At 33.1% G+C, this 24670-nt stretch overlaps 1 protein-coding gene across 3 annotated transcripts in view; it reads right to left on the bottom strand.

The window, feature by feature from the left end:
* LOC106468859 (cyclin-dependent kinase 2-like) overlaps window positions 1–24670 on the bottom strand; it is a 36589-nt gene that overhangs the window by 7772 nt on the left and 4147 nt on the right. For 2 of the 3 annotated variants that reach the window (XM_022397215.1, XM_013929300.2), the window contains exons 3-6: window positions 16417–16494; window positions 6161–6281; window positions 4048–4218; window positions 3094–3195 (exon numbers count right to left, since the gene is read on the bottom strand). In XM_022397215.1, the coding sequence (XP_022252923.1) occupies window positions 3094–3195; window positions 4048–4218; window positions 6161–6281; window positions 16417–16494 (472 nt within the window). The remainder of the gene's footprint in view (window positions 1–3093; window positions 3196–4047; window positions 4219–6160; window positions 6282–16416; window positions 16495–24670) is intronic. The other variant, XM_022397216.1, reaches the window with a different exon arrangement.

The raw sequence follows: 24670 nt of genomic DNA, 5'->3' as shown, positions 1-24670 counted from the left end.
CAAGAATACGGTTTGAATGAGACTTAGACAGAACCATCACCATTTGACCAGATTCTCACTTGTTGAAGTGTAACAAGCCACCCAAGAATACGGTTTGAATGAGACTTAGACAGAACCATCACCATTTGACCAGATTCTCACTTGTTGAAGTGTAACAAGCCACCCAAGAATACGGTTTGAATGAGACTTAGACAGAACCATCATCTTCATAAACATAAAGGGAACTGAGACAAGTACAAAAAGGAAAAATCAGAAATACCAAACAGTCTTTCACTACTGAAAATTCCTGAACAATAGATGGAACAAGAGGCCCATATTTTTAACCGAGTTAAAAATGAAAAAGTGTGATTATTAAAAACCTGAGGTAAAAACAGGGATATTCAGGTTTGAGAATTCTATTGCATTCTATTTCTAAGTCTTGTAACTGTAGTGCTCAAGGTTCAGAAATGGCATCAGCAAAATTCAACAGAAGTTGAACAAACCAGGTCAACTGGAAAAACAAGTTCTAGGACTTCCAACTCCAAGAGAGATCTTTTCAAGCAAAAACAGCTGGAGCCAACCTTCTATCTGATCCGTTTGTACAAACATTATGAGATTTTTGAAAAAAAGTCATTGTAGTTTGTTGTGCTGATATCTGGCTAAAATGAAAGGTTATGGAATTGTTGTTGAAAATCACAAGCAATTGGGTCCAGAGAAGGGTGCTACACCATAAACCAAGGTAAACTCACTATCACAGATTACCTCCAGGTAAAGGTTCAGAAAGACTATAACAAGAACAAGTAAATACCTGAAACAGTATTATTAACCCTAAAACACCAGCGTGGAGTCACTATGACCCCATATCACCTTTGTGTTAATGACTGAAAAGTTAACAATGGCATTCTAAGGTTAAATATATAATGGAAATGCTTCTGGAATTAAACCATAAAAACCCTCTACTGAAATAACTATGCTCTATTATAAAGAGGAAACTACCAAAAATAACAAATAAGAATTTAAAGTATGACTATACACGAAATCAAATATTGGGTAGAATTATCATAGGGGACTCTTGGGAAAAAAAATCGATTTACTTACAGTTAATTAACTCTCTTTGAATCATTATTTGATTGAAACCTTCAAAAAACTGTTCGGCAGATGAAAAAACAACAAAGATTATGATAAACAGTTTGAAAAATTTACTGAAGATGCTTCCAGAAAAAGATGTCTGAAAAATCTGAAGGAAAAGATTTTGGTACAACTACCAGTCTCTACAGTAATTCAAAACTAGTGAAGAAAAAGTGGAAATTCAATTCTTTGATCCCTCACTAAAACTAATCTAACTGATCCAAATAAATTAAAAAATATCTCAATGAAATTAAGGACAATCTCCAGGTTTCAGGCACTCTAGATGACAACTTTGAAAAAGTACACACTTCCTAATGCAGGATAAACTAAAGTGTGCTGAACAATTTACTTCTTATAACAAAACATTTAGTTCCAAAAGCTCCATCAAATAAAGGGTTACCCAAACGTTTGCTTATCACAAATCCCCCTTTTGCTACAATTCAAGCTTGTGAGCCCCCCCCCTCCACTATTAAATGTTATATTTATAACACAACATACTAAAATATAAAAAAAAAAGGTTGTAAAACACTGAGTGTATAAAACATATGTTTTATTCAAGGAGTAATGTCTGTGAAGCCCCAAAACAAGATAGTTAGAAAACAATCAGTTTCAGTATTTGCTGAATCCATTAAGAGTGATCATTTTGAGAGCTCTGATCCACACAAATGAAACAAATGTCAAAACTACGTCTTTCTACTAATGAGAGTGCGTAAATAATGCAGTCACAACAACACTTTTGTTTTATGTAAAATTAGTTATGTTTCAATTATATGTATTCACCCCCACACACCCCGGGAGATCCACTGGGAAAGGATTTTACACTTAAAATGACTCACAGGGAAAAAAGTAATTATCTAAGTCCTTACAGAATTGTCAGAGCAGAAGAAACCTGGATTAAGTGGTGGAACTGTAAGTTGAAAAGCCTTATAGAAGATTAGTCCCTGGCCCCGTTAGTGTTAGCATTAAGCCTGTGGTGCAGGTTTATCTTAAACTACATCTGGTTCAAAGATTTTCCCTCTTCAAAAGAAAAATTGATGAAGTATTTCATATTCAACACAAGCCTGTCTGAGTCACTGACATGGAAAACTTAATTAATTACACATCACATTCAACTTGAAACAAAATGTTCAACACTAATCTCAAAGTTCTAAAAGAACTTAACAAGAGATCCAGAATTGCTGTTTCTCAAGCTGTAAGCAGAGCCAAAACATGATCTGCACAATGTAATTGGAAATGGTTCAATTGTGGTCCAAGCTAACTTTTCCTTCTAGCTCATGCGTAGCATGATGTAATATAGCAAAGTGGCTTAATAACGATGTAAGCATAAGAAATAGAACCAAACCACCTACAGCTACATAAACTTGAAAAAAGAACAAGAAATATCATAAACGTGATATGTGATAGTCAAAATACAAGCAGGAAAGATCAAGTATATAAAGATGCAAGAGAACAGTTATATTAATATACTCTGTAAAGTCTGTCTCAAGTGAATATACCCATGATTAGAAGATAATAAACGTTCAATAACAAGTCCAAATCATTGAGCATTTTTGAAATGTAATCTCTTCTTAATCATCTGCTCTCTATGAAGAATACACTTCTTTTCAAAAGCACCTAAGCTTTTGGACATTATTTAAAATTCTCTTTGTGTGGCCCACAGTGCTAACTTATTTCAAAATAGCTATAATTAATGCATGCACATACCAACTAAACATAAAGAAACTTTCATGTATTTTATGCTGTATGTATGCAAACCATACAGAAAAATATGCAAAATTTTGTTTTTGGTTTCAGCACAAAGAGGTACTCTGTACACCATGGCAACTGATCCCTGAAATTTAGTTTTATAAGTCTATAAACTTACTGGGGACACACAATAAGAGAACTTTAAGATAACCTAAATATATAAGTTACCTTTATCAAATGGCTTATTAAATATTATGTATGAAGATCATAGAATTGAATATTAAGATAAAAGCAGCAAACCATTTCTGCAAATATACAGCCCATGCTCCAAACATCAACTGGAGTAGAATAAAACTTTGCTCCTAATAGGATCTCTGGGGCACGATACCATAAAGTGACAACCTGACAAAATAAAATAAAAATGCATAGTAAGCTTAAATTGTTTTAAAAAGCAATGTTATTGTAATATTCCTTGCTGGATATCCTTTAGAATATTTTTTTGAACATAATTAGCTAAATCAATTTACAATATAGGTAAATTAATTTATTTTACACAAGCACCAAATCTTAAAACTCTTAGCTTTATATAAAATCTTCAGTGGCCTTCAAAAATGTGGGAAAAAATTTGTTTTCTAACATATTATGTTTAACAGAAATTACAAATTATAAGCTTTCTCCAGTTTTAAGAAGAAAGTTTAAAAATAATTGTATTATTTATGTAATACACATATTATACTATATTTTTAATTAATATAAATAACCATATGCTAAGGAGAACTGAAAGAAGGGAAACAAAAACAGGAATGCAAATGCTACAAGAACTATGAAAAGCCATCTGCAGCTTTACAGTTGAAAACCAAAAGATCTTGAACAGTCTGCCATAGACAGGACTTTATGGCAGTCTCTCGTAAGGATTGAATGCAAACAATTGAAAATAACAAAAAAAAAGCAGCAGTGTGAAGCTTCATGAGAACTGCTTCAGAAAACTATACCTACTTCAACAGACTTTCCATGACCCCATTGTGTAAGAGTATATGCATCACGCTTCGGTCTGAGACCAATGCTCTTCAAGAGATGAGATCAGATCAAAAATTCATATAACCATTATCGAACACAATGGAAAACCTACTACTACTATATTTCTAATTACAATAAATAACCATATGCTATAATATACAAATAATAATCATAATATATTCAAAACTTTACATATTAAAAAGTAAAGCAAATACCCTGGTTATATGTGAAACTTACTTCATGAGTATATGATCTAAGAGGCACACCAAAGGCCCTTGCCAATCCAAAATCTGCAAGCTTGATATTTCCTTCTTTATCAATCAGAAGGTTTTGTGGCTTCAAATCTCTATGAAGTACTCTATGTGAGTGACAGTAGGCAATTCCTTGAAGCAACTGCCATAAGTAGCTCTACCAGAATAATCAGGAAAACAAAAACCTCACTTTAACTTACAACTGAAAAACAAATTTGTTAAAATATTATTAGCAACATTAATTTTTATAGTAGAGAAAGAAAGTTATAGAAACTGAATAACACATGCTAATAAAAATGGTACCTCAGTTATTCAGTATCCATGTTCATTGTTAAAAACACTATTATGAGATTGTTTAACATAAATTTTTCTTTTTTCCCATGTCTTCTATATTTCTTCTTGACAATGGAGTATACTTACTAAATTCCTTTTCTGACAATCTTTGTGTCAGCTTATGATACAACCAGAAACATGATAATGTCATCACATCTTGTAAACTCCACTCGACCCTAGGCCTAACAGGTTGATGATTTGACGTGAAATATCAGTGTAACAATTACACAGAAAAAGAATACTGATGTTGATATTAATGTTCAGCCTGCTCACCAATATAATGGGAGCAAATTCTGTTGAATGGAAATAATGCTTTTGGTACAATACGCTTTCCCTTCCCCACCTTTTGCACACTCGCAATTCTTGTTCACAGCCATTTTCTAGCTCTGACATAACAATGCATAACAATTAATTAAAGGAATTATGGAAATCTCCAAAATTCATCAATTTTGCTTTGTTAACAGTTTGCCAATTATTTAATGTGTAAAAAAAAGAAATTCCTCAAACAATTGATGCAATTTGAAAATGAAATGCAATTGTAAAATTAGTGTTTTATCAGTTATGAATGTATATAGTGTTTCTGTATTTATCCTAAATATGCCAGTAATGATTGAACGTACATAGACTGTATGTATACCCCATGTAATGAAAAGGAAACTGGAGAAATCCCACCAGTACCCCTAGTGGCCACCTCCACTGATTCATCTATATTTAACCAGCACTGGAGCTATGAGATCTATGCATTTTAAAAGAAAAAATAGATTTTTCTTGACACATTTCAAATCATTCCTAGTTGACTAAATCACATTTTAAAAGTCCAAATGCAAAAGCCTAGGAGGAGTTAAAGAACAAACAAACTTTTCTCAAGTTATAGAAGGAATATTCACTACTCTGTACAATTAATGAAGACTATTTTTATAGCCATCACATCACTAATGTAGTTGATGACTGTATGAATTGACAATATGGATCAAAGTTGTAAGGAAATAATAAAGTATTTGAAAGCTCTGGCAATCATGTAAGTGAATATAACATGTATCTCAATTTTAATCGGTACAAAAATTTTCAATCACTGACCAATTTAAGGAATATCTGAGAGTTCATTTTAAATTAAAATTTTTAGGAATAACATGAATAAATTTTACTGTAGGCATTTATACTACATTTTCCATTAGAGTGCCTAATAAAACTATATCACGTTGGTACAAAATTTTCTTTAAGAGGCCGTGGTTAGTATTTGTGTGAGCCATTTGAATATTAACTGACAACAAAGATTAAATATTTTGTTATTTGAGCTTTTGTGAACTTTGCTTAAAACAATATTCAATCACACGATATATCTAATTAATAATGGCCATAAAGTTTAGGATGGTTTATACACAGCAAGGGATACATGTCTACCTGAAACAAATGGCTACATTCAAATTAACTCTTCAGACATGCTGACAAGTGTACACAATATCAGTTACATTAAAATAGACATATATATAAAACTTTCCAAAGGAAATATGTTTTATATAAATATACGCAATGTAGAGTTTGCTGTTTACGTTAAATTTTGAAAATTTATAATTCATAATATGTTTTACAAAAAGATGACTTACCACTTGTTTTCAACATTTTTAAACATTTTATTATAAAAAAAAGAATGTCAACAAAAATACACTACACATTGCCTTTTAATCAAGTTGATACTTCTAACATTTAAAAAAAAGAAGAAAAAAAGGAAACAAAGAAAGTTATAGGCACCAAAAAAATCACATTACCTTCACTAAAGGCAGAGGCAACCCTGAAGTTGGTGCACTGTCCATTAACTTCTTCAGATCCTGATTTAAATATTCAAAGACCAGATAGAGTTTTTTTTCACTATGAATAACATCCAGAAGTCTGAGGGACAAGAAAACAAACACTTAATCATGGGTACAGAAAATAACTACATACATATAGTTAACACAGAGTAAGTGACTGTCTTTAGTTTTATACACATGTATAAAACTACAAAAACAATTATTATACTTATTGTCAAACATTACTGTGTGTGTGTGTTAAATTTATTGCCCAAACAAGCAATTCACTGTGCATTTATATTTATTTTTTATAACTTGATCTTAACTTATGACACTTTTTAATGAAAACCTCGAGAAAGTTCTTTAAAAATTCATGCACTTCTTAACAATCAGAGCACATTTCAACACTTATTATTACAATTTACTTAATGATCACAGCACATTTCAACACTTATTATTACAATTTACTTAATGATCACAGAACATTTCAACACTTATTATTACAATTTACTTAATGATCACAGCACATTTCAACACTTATTATTACAATTTACTTAATGATCACAGCATATTTCAACACTTATCAATCCAATTTACTAAATAATTAGAGCACATTTCAACATTATCATTTTAATTTACCAAACAATTGTGATGCAGAATATACCATGGAGCTATTTTTATATCAATGTGTACTTCCATCTGTGTTAAAAGGGTTTTCTTTTTAAATTTTGTAATGTATTTTTCATTGTTTAAAGGGTTCACGGGCATGCAATGCTTTCTTTGTGCAAGCCTTTGTATGCATTGTTTGTATCCTCATCCATGTGTTGTGACATCTGTATAAGTGATTTTGGATGCTAGAAAGGATTAATGTAATTCTTAAAAAGCAAGATTAGAAAATTTATTGATAGCAAAATTAAAGTTAATTGTCAGCTTGGAACAAGCCTGAGGTAGGAAAGACAGGAAAATTTGATATATGAACATACCATGGATTTCTATATTCTTGTAATGTTATTCTGAATTTATTATGTGTTAGGTTTCACATAACACATACTCAAGAAAATCACTAAGTTGATCTTGTTTCAAGTTACCTTGGATCCTTTGTTATTCTCAAAGTTGGTAATACCTGTTACTGACCATGGAGAACATTACATAAAGTGACCTTGTATAAGACTATCAAACAGCAGTGTCCTACAATGGCTGTACAGTGATATCTATATGTTATAACTCCACCTACATGTACTGAGAATCACCACTCTCATGGTAACAACTTTTGCACTTGGTAAATGCAAGGTTTCTTTGAAGCCAAGAAGCCTTATATTAGTCAGTATGATTAATGGAGAATCTTAAGATGAGAGCACCAAGAAGATTGGTTTGGTTTGTTTCGTGCAAAGCTACATGAGGGCTATCTGCACTGTCATGGGGATTCGAACCCGCAACCCTCAGATTACTAGTCGAGTGCCCTAACCACCTGGCCATGCCGGGCCACCAAGAAAAAGTGAAGGTCTAACATGATAAAAACCACAAGTGCAGGTAGTGTATTTGTGTTTTGCATATAATAAAGATTATTATTTATTTTGTGCTTTACATTTTGTTCGGTCTCATTAATCTGTTTAGCATTAACTCAATCAGTAAGAGTTTCAACAATACTCCATGTTTGAATCTTTTTAGTAGACTTATCTAGTGAAGCTCTAAAGTTAATTCAGTTCATCTGATTATACTACATGATTACAGTACATTTTTCAACACTACCATTCCAATATACTTCTAGAAAATAATAGCACATTTCAACACTTATCATTCCAATTTACTTAACAGTCTCAGTACATCCTAATGTTTATCATACCAATTTATTTTAGAATTTGAAAAAATCTTAAGTTTTCAGAATACTTCCAAAGATTCTTCAACAGTTTTATTATTATTTTAGTAATTATAAATACTAACACACTGCAAGTTCCTGTTAACTCAATAAAACTAATAATTTACACATTCTAACAAGCAATCTCTGACTCAACAGAGCAGAGATGGTAGGGCACTTTGTAATAAACATATCCAGCATTTAAACTTTTTTCCTCAAAATCTACTGGAATATGCATTACTTTATGAGAAATCCATAGATGTATGCTGATCTATAATGAGATAACATCCAGAGAAGTTATGATAGATTTTTGTCAATATAGTTTGGTGATTTTTTTACCCTAATTCAGACAATGTTCATGGCACTCTTGTATTACATTACCTATAGAACACTAAGATTCAAAACTAACCAGCAAATGTTAATTAACAAAATGTCTGAGGTGTCACAAGTGTAGCAGATACAGATGAAATTGCAATGGCACACCAGTTCCTCAAAAAAAGTCAGATGAGAGAAGTTTCAGCAGGGAAGGTGTTGTCAAGTGCCTAAAGAGATATACGTCTGCATACAGGAGTGGTAAAATTACAGTTGTATCTGATGACTTGACCTCAAATGAAGATGAGAGCAGAAAGAGAGGAACAATTGAAGATCAAGTAAGGAACAGAAAATATGAAGACTTTTTTCTGATTGAAGTGGTAAAATGTGACCATAGTGTGTGTGGGTGGTCCACCTTAATAGGATAAAAACACCTTAATGACAACTTGGTTCAAAGAATGCAGCATGTCAAAATGATCCCAGGATCACACTTTAACAGCCATGTACCTCACTCTTAGGATTCCAATTTTTAAGATCTAATGGGATACTACAAAACCTTTCAATATAATCATATTTTCTTGAGTCAGAAATTGCTTATTAAGATTTTTATATCATTATGGATCAGTGGCGGGCACACTTGAAATTATTTTTGGTGCAAACATGAGTGCCAAGGTCATGACAGTAGAAAAATAATTTTGGAGGTGGCATTTTTTTGATTTACATAAACTTCAGAACTTTCATTGTTGATCTGCTTCATGTTAATTGTATACTTCACATATTTTTAAACATATCAAAACTATCTTTGATTGTTGAAAAACAATTACAAATTCATTCTTAGGTTCAATATCATTTTGACACATGTAAGGTTCAGATGTTTCATTTTATAACGGATTGCTCATCTAAAAAAACTTGTTTTCAACATTCTATAATATTAGGATTCCTTAAGTTATTATAAAACACCTTCTAACGGTGCTTTGTATATTTCAGTTTTCATTGATAATATTCAACTAATAAAATATTTTCGGATGCTCATAATCCATGGCAGTAATGGAAAGGATAATTGTATAAATCTTGCCATAATTTATCTTGTTAACCTGTTATAGTCATGTTCAAAAATATAAAAAGAGGTTTATGCATGTTAACTAATTAATTGCAGAATGAAAAGAAATATTTTGAATTCATGAAAATGTTGTGTGTTCTTATTTAAATAAAAGTTACTTAATCTACATAATATTATATATTATAAAGTTAATGTTTTGAATATATTTTTAAACATTTTTTTATTTAGCTGTATCAAATGAGCCTTATGATTTGTGGCCTTTAGAGCTATATGAAATTTCTTTTATTGTACACCACAATTTTTGGAATGCTTCCCCCTCACACTCTTAGTGTCCACAACTGTTTTTGACCAAATTTTTAATCATCAGAAATAATAAATTTCTATCATAAAAAATATCTAGTACAATATATTTCACTTTTTTTTATGTTGCTACAACAACTATAATTAGTGAGCTAAAAAGTCACAGCTTTCATAATTTCAATTTTTTTGTAATAGTCGAGTTAAAAAACAATTAAATCAAATCGCAATGCAATGAATAAAATAGTTCAATATATCAATTGTTAGCAATATTTATATTAAGTGAATTACCTATCTTCACAAGCAGATTAAAGGAATGTTAAATAATACTTACTTCACTTCAGTGGATGCAAAAATAGAAAAAATAATTACATACACTTGTGCAAGAAACAGTAGATTCAACCACTAAAATTATGTTAATATCTTAAATGTGTTTTTAGCATAGTAAAACTAGATATTTACATGATGTGCTTACAAGAAAGCAAGTTCATAACAAAAACTATTTTCTTTCTACCCAAAGTTTATCTTTAATGATTACACCTGATATAGATTACATACTGTTTCTGATTCAGTGATGATAAAAATGAATGCCGAAAATGTTTAATTACTTGGTAAAATTGCAAACCTCGTTTAAAAAGAAAAGTTTACTAAAATAAATGACTTTTGTTTTGTAAATTGTTCGCCTCATATAAAGCAATTTTTCACATTTACATTGGTAGGAGCAGAAGATTTTGCCAACTGAACATTTCTGAGCATTCACAAACAAATCTTTACATTCAACTTTGCCAAAACGCACGCCACCACTGGTAGTAGTAGTCTTGTGGAATAAATTATTACACAGGTGTGTAAATGGATTTAAAAAATGTGAATCAGTACGAAATGAAACAAAAAAGTCCAAAATTTCATTATTTTTTTTAGGTTTGGTTTTTTGCAAGAATTTCTATATTGTTTCCATTCTAGACAAAGCCACAATCACAACTGTCCATCCTGAATATGAAATTCTCCACCAATCCATTTAGTCTTAAATTATTTCAAACTGATTTTCTGTTTGCTTATAAAGCAGCAAAAATTTAACTTATGCTACAGGAATGGCTCCCATTTATAGCTATTAACAGAAGCCATAAATATACCTACAAATGCTGATATACAAAATGAATTATTATCGATGAAGACATTTTCAGTAAACAATGGATGACAGCTTGGGTCGTATTGACATCTAGCACCTTACTAGAATATATTAAGACAAGTACATACCAGTTGCTTGTAAAATATCAGCAAAAACAAACTAACACTTTTAAATATAATAACATTAAACTTGTAAAAAATATTTTTTTTTAACAGCAGCCTGGAATTACTTTATAAAAGTCCATGTTAAAGTTTTACCTTTAATCATTGTGTGTAAGGGTACAGGTCAAAGTGTGCATATCAGAACTTTCATAGTACATCAAAATTTAAACAACTTTATTATAAATGTATGTCAATAAACTTGCCATCAAAGCAAAGTTTATAATTCAAATTTGAATATCATATAAATTTCACTTTCTTAATTTAAAAAAAGTGAATATTTAAATAAATTCTCAATCTTTATTTTCACTTCTATGTGTGATGTGACGCCTCTCCACTTAGAATTTTTGTTTTAGATTTTCTTTCCTCCTTTATATGGGCTTTAAAATGTCCACAAATCAGATATAACAACTATGGATATTGACAGGCAAGTATTTAAAATAAGAACCTCCCAGTCTTTATTTTTCAACTGGAGGACTTAAAAAACGTAATTAAAATGTAAAAATTAAAAACTTGAAAAACATACATGTTTAGATGTTACATGATGTAACCTGAAATTTTGTTTATGTTAAACACTCCTCACTCCTGCTGGGTGATTTATTGCTTTTCGTGGTAGTTAGATATATTTCAAAACTATCAAATAATAAAATTAAATGAAAAAGGATGTAAACTGTTACATGTATGAGGTTGTTTAGGATGAATAGTTGTAATAATCTGTTACAATCTGCAGTCATTTTAGAAAGAAAAAAAAGGATGATTTTGATCTGATCAAATGGAATGAGTCTATATAGTGTTAGGGTAGAAAAAGTAACAGATCAAATATAAATTTTACTGAAACAACTTAACTGATATTCATGTAGGAGGTTCTAGAAGTTAAGTAAATTAAATATGAAAACTGTTAGATGAAAAAGCATTTTTATTACAAACATGAAAAGCATCTTGGACTCAAACTACAAAGAGCCTGAGTCAAAATAGCAAAAGTCAATTTAGAGACAAATTTTTGGTACAAAAATTTTATTTAACATTTTCCTAATCTGAAAATTTATTTCTGATAGATACTCACTTCTACACACTATATCCATCATGTGGATACCACTAATGTTGAACTAATATCAACGTACAATTCGCATGTTTAACATGAACTTGCTGGTACATGATGACATCATCCTGTGAAAATAGCCCTCCACCAGTAGGAAGGTGACGCAACCTTCATGAACAGTGACTCCCCTTAAGCACTTGTACTTGAAATAATTCCATTCTTAGACAAGTCAAGAAGGAAGTGCAATGGAAGTAGAGAGATCAGGTGGGAAGTGTGAGAAGGTGAGTACTTATTGTAAAAAATTTTCAGAGTAGGAAAATGTTAACTTCCAAGACACTATCTCACTTCCTCACATATAATAACTAGAATCTCTTCTGGAATTGGTGGAGGAGCCAGTGCAAAATCCAAACCTAGACGAGCTCCCTTCAGAAAGTCTCTAAAGGAAAAGCATATGGAGTGTGACACCTGAAGGTAAGGGCTCCATAGAAGCACACTTGTGGGAAATCACATCTCATCTTAATCAGGGTAAATTCTTTGCCTGGAATGTAAAGGGGGGGGAGGCAAATGAGCCCCAAGTGTCACATGAATGGGAGGAATGAGAAAATGACCACCCAAGCACTTACACACAAGTGGTTGGGGAGCCAAGAAGTGTAAAGTGGTTATGATACAATCAGATCGTACAGTGTATCTCACCTTGATTCAACTAGACAGACAGAAACAGGGTGACAAACATGTCCTTCTGCAGAAAAAGGGCATACTAGCTGTTTAAGGAGTGACCCACACTACACAGACACTATCTCCACCAACCTGCTTCCTACATTTTTTCATGATAGTCCATGGAAAAGTATGGTAAGAAATCAGGCAAATGAATGCTTTAGTATACCATGAGAAAATCTCTAGTGCTCTTGTGGAACACTCCATCTTGACAGTAGGCACTGGTAGAGTCACGGCTGATGCATTGAGTGCTTTCTGTTACCCCTGACCCAATGTAAATTTTGAAAAATATGCATAATCTGGGAGGCAATATCAACCACCTGGTGGGATTTTGTTAGGCCAAAAGGGAGAGAAAAAGAAAACATACTTACCCTTTTCAAAGACAATATGTTGATTGAAAAGTGACAACCGTGGGGAGTTGAAATCCTTCATGAGATGAAACAGCCAGATGGCGAAGGTAAGGAGCGATGAATGTGAGTGGAGTTATCTACATGCCAGACTGAGGGATCTCATCGAAGCACTGGCAAAAACGAGAAGCAATAGAGTGAGACAGAAGAAAAATTTGAAGCAACAAAACTGAAACAGACTGCAAGCATCAACATCCAGGAAAGAATGCACCAACTGTAAAAATTAATGGACCTATCCAGTAAGGGTACTAGGCAAGAGGTCACTGGATGAAGATGGTTTCCAGGATAGAAACAGATTATGGTGGGGACCCTGAAAAGAAGAAGTTTGTGCCGATTAACATGAAACAGCCTGAACCAAACACAGTAGTTGATCTGGGTCTGAATGATTAGAAATGTGAGAAACAGAAGGAAGATAAGAGAAAAAGAACAGTCACCTTCCCAAGCAGCTGAAGTCTCAGGAAGAAAGGACCAGTACAGGTAAAGGAGTAAATAAATGCAATGGGATAGAATGCAAGAAGCATCAATAGCATAGAGATCTGAATGATAATAACCACAGGCGAGAAGGAATAATGTCTTAAAAGAAAATTGGTTTCATAAGCAAGAAGCCAACAACTGGAATGAGGCATGTGTAAGAGCATGCAAACAACATTAAGGTCCCAGCCAGGCATGGGAGTCAGGTAAGAGGGTCAGTGAAAAAAGAAGGATCAGAACAGGGTGGAGAGGATAAGGGTAGAAAACACCCTATGGCAATAGAGAAGGCAAAATGCAGTAGACAAGGCTGCCCAATAATCACCAATGGTGAAAACCAACAAACCGTGGTCAAACAACCAAGTGAAAGAGGCAGAAAGGTGGGTCACAATAAGACAGTTGGGAGGAAGGGAGCTGCAGATGAACCAAAGATGAAAAACCCTCCACTTCTGTTGATAGACAGATAAAGTGAAAGGACAACAGGATTGAGATAAGAGAATGCTAAATGATTGGTAAGCCCAGAACTGCAGGCAATGGATCAAACAAATCCCATACAGGAAAATGAAGACAGAATACCACTGGATGAAAAAGGAAAATGTGAAACTGAAGCAACAGAAGAGACACAGGGTAGAGGAAGTTGGGTCTTGACATCAGCCAAAGAAATGAGAAAACCAGAGCTGAGCTGACCAAAAACGTGCCACTAATAGGACCCAACAGGAAGTGTTGTGTATCAAGGCAAAAACTTGAAGGAGGAGACAAAGAGGAGTATAGTCACACAGAAAAAGGTGAAAGTGGTCTTTGCTGAGAGCTTTGACAGCCAGACCCGAAGGATGAGGAACTTAGGATCAGAAGAGAGGAAGCTTGAAGTTGAGAAGAGTAGCAAAGGCATCCATGAGGAGTGTGCCCAACTGAGAGCATACCCAATGAAAAATGTGGGGGTGGAGATACAACTCTGTGGACAGAACACAATCCAGCTGAAAGAGGTGATCTTCTACCAGGTTCAAAAACCCCAGCTTTTGATAAGTAATAAGAGGAACTGGTTGGGAATGAGCTCTGATGAGGAGGTCCAGTGCCTGAAAGCAAAAAGTCCTGGAATCAACATTCCCTTTACAGAAACAACTTTGGAATTGTTAGTGTGAATTATAGTTAACTGATCCACCAGAAGAGATAGGAAACTGGAACATGATTTCTCTAACACTAATCTAATACTATATGCAGAACATGTGTATGACTTATTATTATATCAAGGTTTGCAATGTAGAAATAAACATCAAAGGCAGTTGTTATATAAACATTAAAAGATAAGTTGTAGTTTTCTTTAAAATGTTGCACATTGAATGAGTTAACTTTAAAATTATCATACACTGAGATGTAAGGTAAGCTACTAGAAAGTTTTGTATGTTTGTGTTTATTTTTAGAGCAGATCCACATTGGGCTATTTGCGGTGTCCACTGCAAGGAAATGAGCCCAGATTTTGATGTCGTAAATCCATAGACTTCACTGGTGGGACTATTAAAAAAGCAAAATTTTGTCTTTTACACTGTAAGCAATTACAATATTCATTGTTTACTTTCAATGTAAAATACATGTTGACTAGATTAGCCTCTGGAACAAGGTTTTGGAACAATTGCATTTACCTTCATCAGACTATTGATTATCAAATCCTTAAAAAGTGTTTCAATATTATAATAAACCATCAAAAAACTGATTAGATGCATAAATTCAAGACTAGGACTGTTTTTAAGAAGTTCAAACTTATATTATGAATATTCATTAATGTTTAGATTAGGTTTCCTGTATCAATTAAATTGTTTTAGTTTTCAACAAAAAACAAACCCAAACCAATTTTTCTATAACTATAAAATGTTACTAGTGTTATAACAATTAGGACTTATTATCTGACATTAATATCAAAATATAAATAGCTAGTGCTGTACCAATTTAGCATTTCACCAATAAATCATGAATTTTTTGCCCCACAATAAAAGTATCATATCATGACCACTGTATTGTAGATTCTATGATACGTAAGCCTATCATTACCAGCCATCCCCAGGAGAAATATGTACTTGTCTACCAACACAGCTGGCATGTTCAATCCCTGGCCACAACTTTGCTGCAGTGTAGAGATAAACTTGATCCCATCAAACCAAAAATCACTGAAATACGTCCTCTACCAACATACTAGCAATGCTGGACTCTACATTAAAATTTTATTCCCCTAGTTTTCTATTAGAAACTAGCCCAATCAGCAAGTACGCTACTCTACTAAAAGAGTTTTCTTAACCTCAATCAACAGTATTTGTGCCCAACAGGTTTCTCTTGCCCCACAAGATATAAATATGCTTACATTTTTTAAGATAAACCTGGAGCTATTTTGAAGCCTATTTTTCTAATAATGAGAACAATTTTTTTTCATGATTTGAAGCCTATAAAGTCAAAATAAAATCTTATTGAAAACCAGATTGATTTGCTTGTAAATTATTCTTAGATTTTGGACAAATAATTTTATAATTGTAAAAATAATCTCATGCAATTTTGAGATAAACAATAAGAAATATATATTTTAATATTAAAGATTCTTTAGTACAACCATAATATGACTTATATAATGCTCAAATCAACTGATATTGTGATACTTGTCATATCGTGGCATAACGTACAGATCTATAACTTCTATTAACTGTCATTTTTATGTTTTATATATTTTGTTAGGCTTTGCATCGGTGAAGAGTATTATTTTAATGGTTTAGAATATATACATTAATTACTAGATTTGTACAAAAAGAAGTAAATTACCTCACTACATTATTATGATCAAGTTCTTTCAACAAGGCTATTTCCCTAATGGCTGTACTTGGCACTCCTTCAGATTCCCTGAAATTAACCAAAAAACTTATAATTGTACAAAAAAAATTAAACAATAGTAAATTATTTAGAGATTCCTTTTAAACAGAGCTCAAATATTTTGTTTAAAACTATCACAGATATGTACATTTTAACTTTTCCTTCTGAGCAAAACCTACATAACAACTTACTATGAAATTTACTAGTACGACAACTGTTTAAATTAGTTATAGATTAAAGCTACCAATGAACACTTTGAGAATTATAATTATAATAACAATACAATTGACAAACATTTAAAACCAAATTTACTTGAAAGTCTAGCAGCAAGCTCTATCTCAAGTAGATAAAACTGGAATTGTCAACACAAAGATCTGGTGTAAATGTTGATATTTTGATTAGCTTATAAAAAAAAAGAAATATTCACAAGAGGTGAAAGTTTCTGCTTTTGAAAAGGGGCATTGCAGTAACGTTTTGTATCTTGATAATCCAGGATGTACCACATAAAAGAAATACAGTGAATCAGGCTCATGTGGAATCAGTAGAAAAGTTACGAAGAGATTATAAAACTGTCTGAATGAAGTTAAAGGATGGTGATAAAGATGCCATAGTTTCATAGCATATGAACAAGAACCATACGATACTCTAAGACTGTCCCGTCACACCAACCCATAAGAAAAAAAACTTTTGAATCTACCCTTTATTTTCCAAGAAATTATAATTCCTCTTTTAAAATATTTTTAAGGTTTTAGCCTCAACTACTGCTGATAGCAATTCAGTCTATAAGTTAATCCTTATGCTACAAAAATAAAACTACTTAACTGAAGCTTAGTCTGTATTTTCCAAACCTTAAGCTTATTTCCTCTCATCCGTATTGTCTTCAGAATTCAGTAGAAAGAAATAAAGACCTCTATCCTATCGATCTCATGGAGTTGTAAACTTCACTAAGGTCATCTCTTACAATTCCATTACCAATCCCCATAAGATACTTCTTTCATCCCTGTAGCCCTCCTCTAAACCAATTCCAATAAGGTAATATCCTTTCTTAAACATGGAGATCAAGACTGTACACAATATTTCAAGTAAGGACTAACTATTGATTTTTATAGATGTAATACCCTGTTTCCACTTGTAATCAGTATGTTTATCAATACAACATAACATTCTATTAGCTTTACTATTGACAACACAGTACTGTTTTGATAGCTTCAAGGACTTGTGTACCACTATGCTAACATCCTATTCTTCAATTATGCTATTGAATGGATTCCTACCTGTATTAAACATATGGTTTAACTTATGACCAAATGCATTATTTTTAATTATCTATAATTACAGATCATTCCTCGACTATTTTCTGACTTACCAATTAATCCAAGTCACTATCAACATCCTCAATACAGCTAAAAATATCCAAAAATTTAATGTCTTCAGCAAACAATGTGCCCTTTTCAATATCATTATTATAAATAAGAAAAAGCAAAGATCCAAGCATTGATCCCTGAAGGGATTAGTTTGAATGAACTCCATTAACAACAACCATTTGCTTTCTCTCACTCAACCACCCTTCACTCCTATTACTTAGACTTTCCCTATTCCACACCAGTGTAATTTTTTTAGTTAATCTTCAGGGAGACAACATATCAAAAGACTTTTGATAATTAAGTATACTAACCTCACACCGTTTCCACCAACTTCATAAAAACTTAAGATACTAGTAATGCAAGCTTTACCTTTAACAAATTTTTATTTGCTCCAATTTATGATATCATATTTCACTCTATGATTTTGCAAATTACTTTTCCAACACTCTAAAACTTTTCCTACTACAGGCCTATAGTTTCTTGGGCTTATCACTCCCTTAAAAATAGCCATAGTTAACAACTCTACAATCCTCACACACCTACATGCTTTCTATTGACCTAACACAAAATGAAAGAGAGAGGCTTTCATATCTGATCTTTGGCATCCATTAAAACCCTAGGGAAAGAGCTGTCTGGTCTAGGTGCTTTATCTATTACTAATCTCTCAAACAATTAAAGTCTATATAATTTATATCATTTCTTATATTTTCTTAACAAAATGAGAGGAAATAGTTAAAAGCTCAGCTATTAATCCATCTTCAACAAAAAATTTTCCATCAACATCTTTTAAAAGTAACATGCTGAAAACAAATATTGACATAAGTTTTAACAGTATCAGCCCTTTTAGATTTAGATTTCTTTTTTCCTTAAACAAATCCCTTGTTTTTCCATGGTTCTGCAAATCATTCATCCTATCTGTCAAGTTAAATTTATTAAACTTGTAGCACTTAATCCATTTATCTCCTTTATGCTTTTAGTAAACAAATTAGAATTGTTCATCCCTGTTACCCTTTTCCTCTTATACAGAACACTTCTAGTTTGAATCAAAAGCAATTTAATTATAAAAATTTTCTAAATCTAATCCACATAACCTTTTATCTCATTACCTCAAATCACTAAAGATAAATCTCGTCTCACGGCCTCAAACTGACTTTTGAAAGTTAACATCTAAAGTTTAACTTTTCATGCCTCAACATACTGACAAAGATCAAACACAATTATACATGGATTACTTTTCCTCAAATGTTCACCCCTTCAACAGTGGTTGAAAATAAATAATTAAAGTGGTATACTTGCTGACTGGTTCCTTGAGCGTAGAAAACCAGCCTGAATCACTTCCAGGAAACTTTCTCTCACTACTTCACTTCCTATAATCTCAATCATATGCTTACGATTAAAGCTTCTCACATCAGTATCCTCATTAAATACAGCTCTGGTCTCCTTATATGTTGGATATACAATACTGTTTTGTGTAAGAGTTATTATTTAGTTCATTTAATGACTATTTAGTTTTCATAACAAGAGTGTTAAAGTTAATGATTTTAAAAGTGATAGTTATGACAAATTTTGTTACGTAACTTGGCATGAGTCGTACGTTGCGTATGCAGATTTATTGTTGTAGTAGGTTTTCATAATATTGTTGATGTCATCTTACTGAAAGCTTCTAAGTTTTTCTTGTTGTGTGTAATATTGTTGTCACTAGAGATTTTTCTGTTACATGTTAAAAATATTTGCAGTTACAGAAAGAAAGAGAGGAAAGCAAGTTAAGCGAGAGTTAATTAGATAGATCTAAACTGACCTAAATGATTGGCAGTTTAGCCATGATGAGCAATTTCTGAAAATGTTAGTAAAGTAAGTCAAAACATTAAGTTAGTGAAAGTGAAGTTAGACTGTGTGATTGTCAGTTTAGCCATAACGGGCAAAATTTAAAGTGGTTTTACAGTGGTATTGTAATAACAGAGATAAAAGATAATAATTTGTCCTGTCAAAGGGTGTTTTAAAGTAACAAAACCCACCTGTGTGGACTTTGAAAAGGAGACAATTATTTCAAGTTCTGTATATAATTGTGGTAACCCACGGGGTAATGTAAGTGAATTTATCACAGATTGTATAGTAAGAAATGGAGTAGAAAAAAAATAATTTGTCTTGTAAATTGGATTCTAAAGTAATTGAATCAATCTGTGTGGATTTTTGACAAGAAAAAATAATCATTTAGTTTTAAATACAACTGTGGTATCCTATACTGTAAAGAATTCTTGTACATACATTTTACTTGTTTTGAATATATGATTTTAAAACAAGTGGATTGTGTGCTGTCTGTTTATTGTTTGAATTTATTGCCAACAAGTCACAGACACCTACTGTAAAAGAATCCTAGCCCATATTTAAAAACCTGACATTATAAAATTTCTCACTGCCATTATAATGTCTGAAATATTAATAAATTTCACCCTTCAATAACTTGTTTAGGAATATTTTTCTAAATTTTTGTGAACATTATCTGCATGTAGTGTGATATTCTTGTTAACCGAGTGTTAACTAATCCCTTTACTCAGGTGAAGCTCGATTATATATCAACAGCTAGAAACTCTTATCACTTTGGCCATGTCTGACACTCATGGGGAGGAGCAAGCCCATCTTGAGGGGCAGTGCAGATTTTTGTACAAATCAGTATGAGTTTTCTCACCTGTAAATGTTATGTGGAATAATCAGAGACATATACAGCATTGAATTCAGGTACACTGACCTTTTAATATTTCTTCTTAACTTGAACAGAAAATTAAGAGTTCCCTTTGTCTTTATCCTGTTTGGACATGCACAAAAATCCTTCCCAAACCATACATTCACTACAGAACAAGGATGGCAGCTAGTCTGTTAAATAGAAATGCTACACAATAACTGTGAATAAAGGCTTTGCTTTACTTGTTAATTTGTGTGCTTTTCTCTCCTTTGCTGTCCATGATCAAATTTGTTTTCTGCAATATATTACCATAAAATTGCATTTTGTAGAAACTTCTAAGGTTAACATCTTCCTTACCTGAAAATGTTTTTCCAATAGAAACTCACCTCTTACACAGAAAGCTATCTTCCCCATGCATCTATCTTAGAGATTTGCATGCCATTAGCCTTCAAGCAACTCCCACCTAAACTCATGAGATTTCTTGTGAATTGCACTACTGCATAATTAAGTTATTATGCAACAAAAGCCATCCACCAATAGAAGGGCAACACAGTCTCCCTGCACACTAGCTAGGACTATGATTTTGCACTCGTGATTTTCATTTTATGATGAGGTAAAGAGTACTAAGTTGCACAGAAGTGGGGAGGAAGGGTGGAAAGTGTGTGAGAAAGGTCAATATCTATCAGAAGTACATTTTCAGGGAAGCAAAATGTTAACTTCCGAGATGACACACACCTCTTCACATAGGAAGCTAGAGTCCCACACTGATATGGTGAAGGAACCAGTGCAAAAGTTAGCTATATGAACTCCCTTCAGAAAGCAACGGAAGGAAACCCATGGCAGGGGTTCCAAAGGGGCATACTCGTGGGAGGTTGCATCCAAGGTACACTCTTCACCCAGATTGAAAGGGAGGAAGAAGCAAACAAGCCCCATGTGTCATGGTATTAGTGGATAAGAAAATGGCTGTCCAAGTACTTGCATACAATAGGTCGGAGAGCCAATATGTGTAGCATCATTGGGGTGCTTTCAGACTGTACCTAATGCTTACCTCAACTCTACCGTCAGACTCTTGGACTGACACCAGCTGTAGGAGGAGTGGACAAAATTCATGCCACATTGTGTGTAATTTTGGTGCATTTAGCCTCAGTTCTACCATCAAACTCTTAGACCAACACTAGCTGCGGGAGGAGGGTAAGATATGTTAGTGTGTGCTCAACTCAACTCTACTGTCAGACACCTGGACTGACACCAGCTGTGGGAGGAGTGGAGAAAATTCGTGCCACAGTGTGTGTAATTTTGGTGCATTTAGTCTCAGTTCTACCATCAAACTCTTGGACCAACACTAGCTGCGGGAGGAGGGTAAGATATGTTAGTGTGTGCTCAACTCAACTCTACTGTCAGACACCTGGACTGACATCAACTGCAGGATGAGGGCACAGAAATCGTGACATAAAGTATGTAACAAGAAGAGTACACAGCAGGAGAGAATCATGATTTATTAGTAAGTGCTCACCTCAACTCAACTGAACAGGAGAATGATTGTAGGAGAAGGGCACATGTGTATAGTATGTGTGCTCACCTTGACTCTGCTGAATAGTTGGAATCTGCAGGAGGGGGGTACAGTCTTGTGATGTGCTCGTCTAAACTCTATTGAACAAAAGCAGACCATAGGAGGAGGGCATATTATTGTATGAAGTGATTCTGGCATGTTGTTCATATATGTATATCAGTGGTGACCTGTGCTACATTGATAGTGTCACCACTGCACCAATTCCCACTGACTGGCACCCCTTGTTTAGCCCCAACTGTTAGGTCCCAAACTGTGAGGGTTCTCCATAGTTCGTCACCCTAGCAGCTAGTAACTGGTAAGCAGTAAAGGTCTCTATTGCTCTACACAAAGAAAAAAGAGGGAAGGAATTTGTGGTGGAGAAACTCGGAGAAAATGCCTGGATCCCCATCAGTCCTGTTTCAGCCAGAAAGGTCTTTTTCTGGAGACAGTGCAACAGGTGACCTCATAAACCTATTTTGAAAAGCCAGCTAGCACACACCAGGGAAGCAGACACAGCATACCATAGTGCTGACTTTTTCCATGATAATCAAAGGAATAGGTAAGGTATCGATCAGACAGTAGACAGATATCAGAATATACCATGAAGATACCTCAAATTGTCTTGCAGAACACCTCATCTTAACAGAGGGCACATATAGAGCTAGGGTGGATGGTATGTGCACTTTCTGTTATCCTGGTTCAATGGAGAATTTTGGGAAAGTTTACATTTTCTTATATTGAAAATGTATTTCTAATAATACTTACCTCTTCTCACTTTACTAGCTATTACTCAACTTCCAGGGTTTCTTCCTTTGCCCATCTAAGCACTGGTCTGATTTTTACTCCTTTGCTCCAGTCTTTTATTCCCCACTTAATTGCTCGTGGCAATATCTGTCTCATGACACTCACCATCTACGTCAATGTGCCCTCTATCCTGGTACTGTACATAAGCAATTTCTAATTGCAAACCATATAGGTTCAACCTAGTGAATATTCTTTTTTTGTCTTCGGGCCCAACAAGCTGCAGCTCATCTCTTTCATAGAGAACCATTTCATATTCTCTTTCAAAAACTCTCTATTAAATAACTTATAACTTGGAATTTTAAAATATGCTCTCCAAATTTAATTAAACTTAAGTAAGTCCCATTATATCACAACTTTTCATTTTAAATTCAACCCTGAAACTTGTCCATTTTATTCCTAATATTCCTTAAATTAGAATAACAGCTATTAAGCTTATTCTTGAATCTTCTACATTCATCTTTACGTCTGGAAGACTTATCTTTAAAATTATTATTTAACTTTTCATACTCAAAATTCTCTTTTCCAATCTCCTCTTCTCCTATCTTATCAATTTTCTTTCTTCCTGTTTCCCATATTCCCTCACTACTATATAAATTTAGTTTAAACTGTCTATAATGAAATTCTTCAGAGGTTCCTAAATACCCTACTACTTAGCCTATTTAAGTGGAGCTTATCTCTATCTCACAGTTTAGTCTTATCCTGCAAACTGTACCACAATTTAAACCAGCCCAACTGCTGCTCTAGGCAGATCCTTGATAATTTTTCAATTAAAAAATGCTAAGTACATTTTTGCACCTAGCTTAATAGTACACCCCCAAAAGGAACACACATTTATTTATTTCCCCTAAACCTCTGAAGGAGTTCTTTATACTTTCTAAGCAGCTTTACCAATTTACAATATCATTCATTCCTATAGGAACTACATAACAAGAATGCTCATGGTACCAGCAACTAAAATTATCACCCTCCATAATCTCATGTACAGTGAAATAGTCTAGTCCTAGGTCCTTTTTGTTATCTACTAGAAGCAAACTGGCCCATCAGGAGACTGGCATATTTCCCAAAGAATCAGGGCCTCTGTTGCTTTTATTATAGCAACAGGATGTCAAACCATTATGGAAAGTTTAAAAAAGTAGTTTCAACTCAGGCCAGTAGTCATTTCACTGATGATCTTTACCCAGTTTAATAACCATGTATGATATATCTCTGTTTTTAATAGTTTCATTTAATTTTTAAAAATGGCTTAAGATTGTAAGTATTTGTGCAGTGCTTGGCATATAGATTTCAGTCTGAAAAAAACAAACATATACCGGATGGTGACGAGAAAGAATGAATATGAAAAAAAGAAACTTTTATAAGCAAAATCATGCTGCAAGTTGTTTGAACTTTTCACCATTCAGAGTCAACAATAGCAGCTCCATAAACAAACCAAAGTCAAATATCTTCTGAAACATCTGGTATAATACAGAAAGACACTGAAATTACTGTAGACAAAGGACGTAGCAATCATGAGCTGATTTTGGAGCTTATGGTCTAGAAGGCTCTGCAAAAGCTAGGCTATTTTATTAGTCATGTCAGATTTATTATTTTTTGCATTTGCAAATGTATTAGTATTGTTCTAATATGCATGTCTTATAAATATATATATAATATTTATAATCAATTATTATATATATAATATTTATAATCAATTATATATATACATATAATATTTATAATCAATTATTATATATATAATATTTATAATCAAGCTGACATATAAAAATCTTTCCAAACTCTTCTTTTTTTTTTCAAACAATTACATGAAAT

Source organism: Limulus polyphemus, unplaced genomic scaffold (assembly GCF_000517525.1).
Source record: "Limulus polyphemus unplaced genomic scaffold, Limulus_polyphemus-2.1.2 Scaffold3194, whole genome shotgun sequence".
NCBI lineage: Eukaryota > Metazoa > Arthropoda > Merostomata > Xiphosura > Limulidae > Limulus > Limulus polyphemus.
This window is presented reverse-complemented; position numbering and strand designations above follow the sequence as displayed.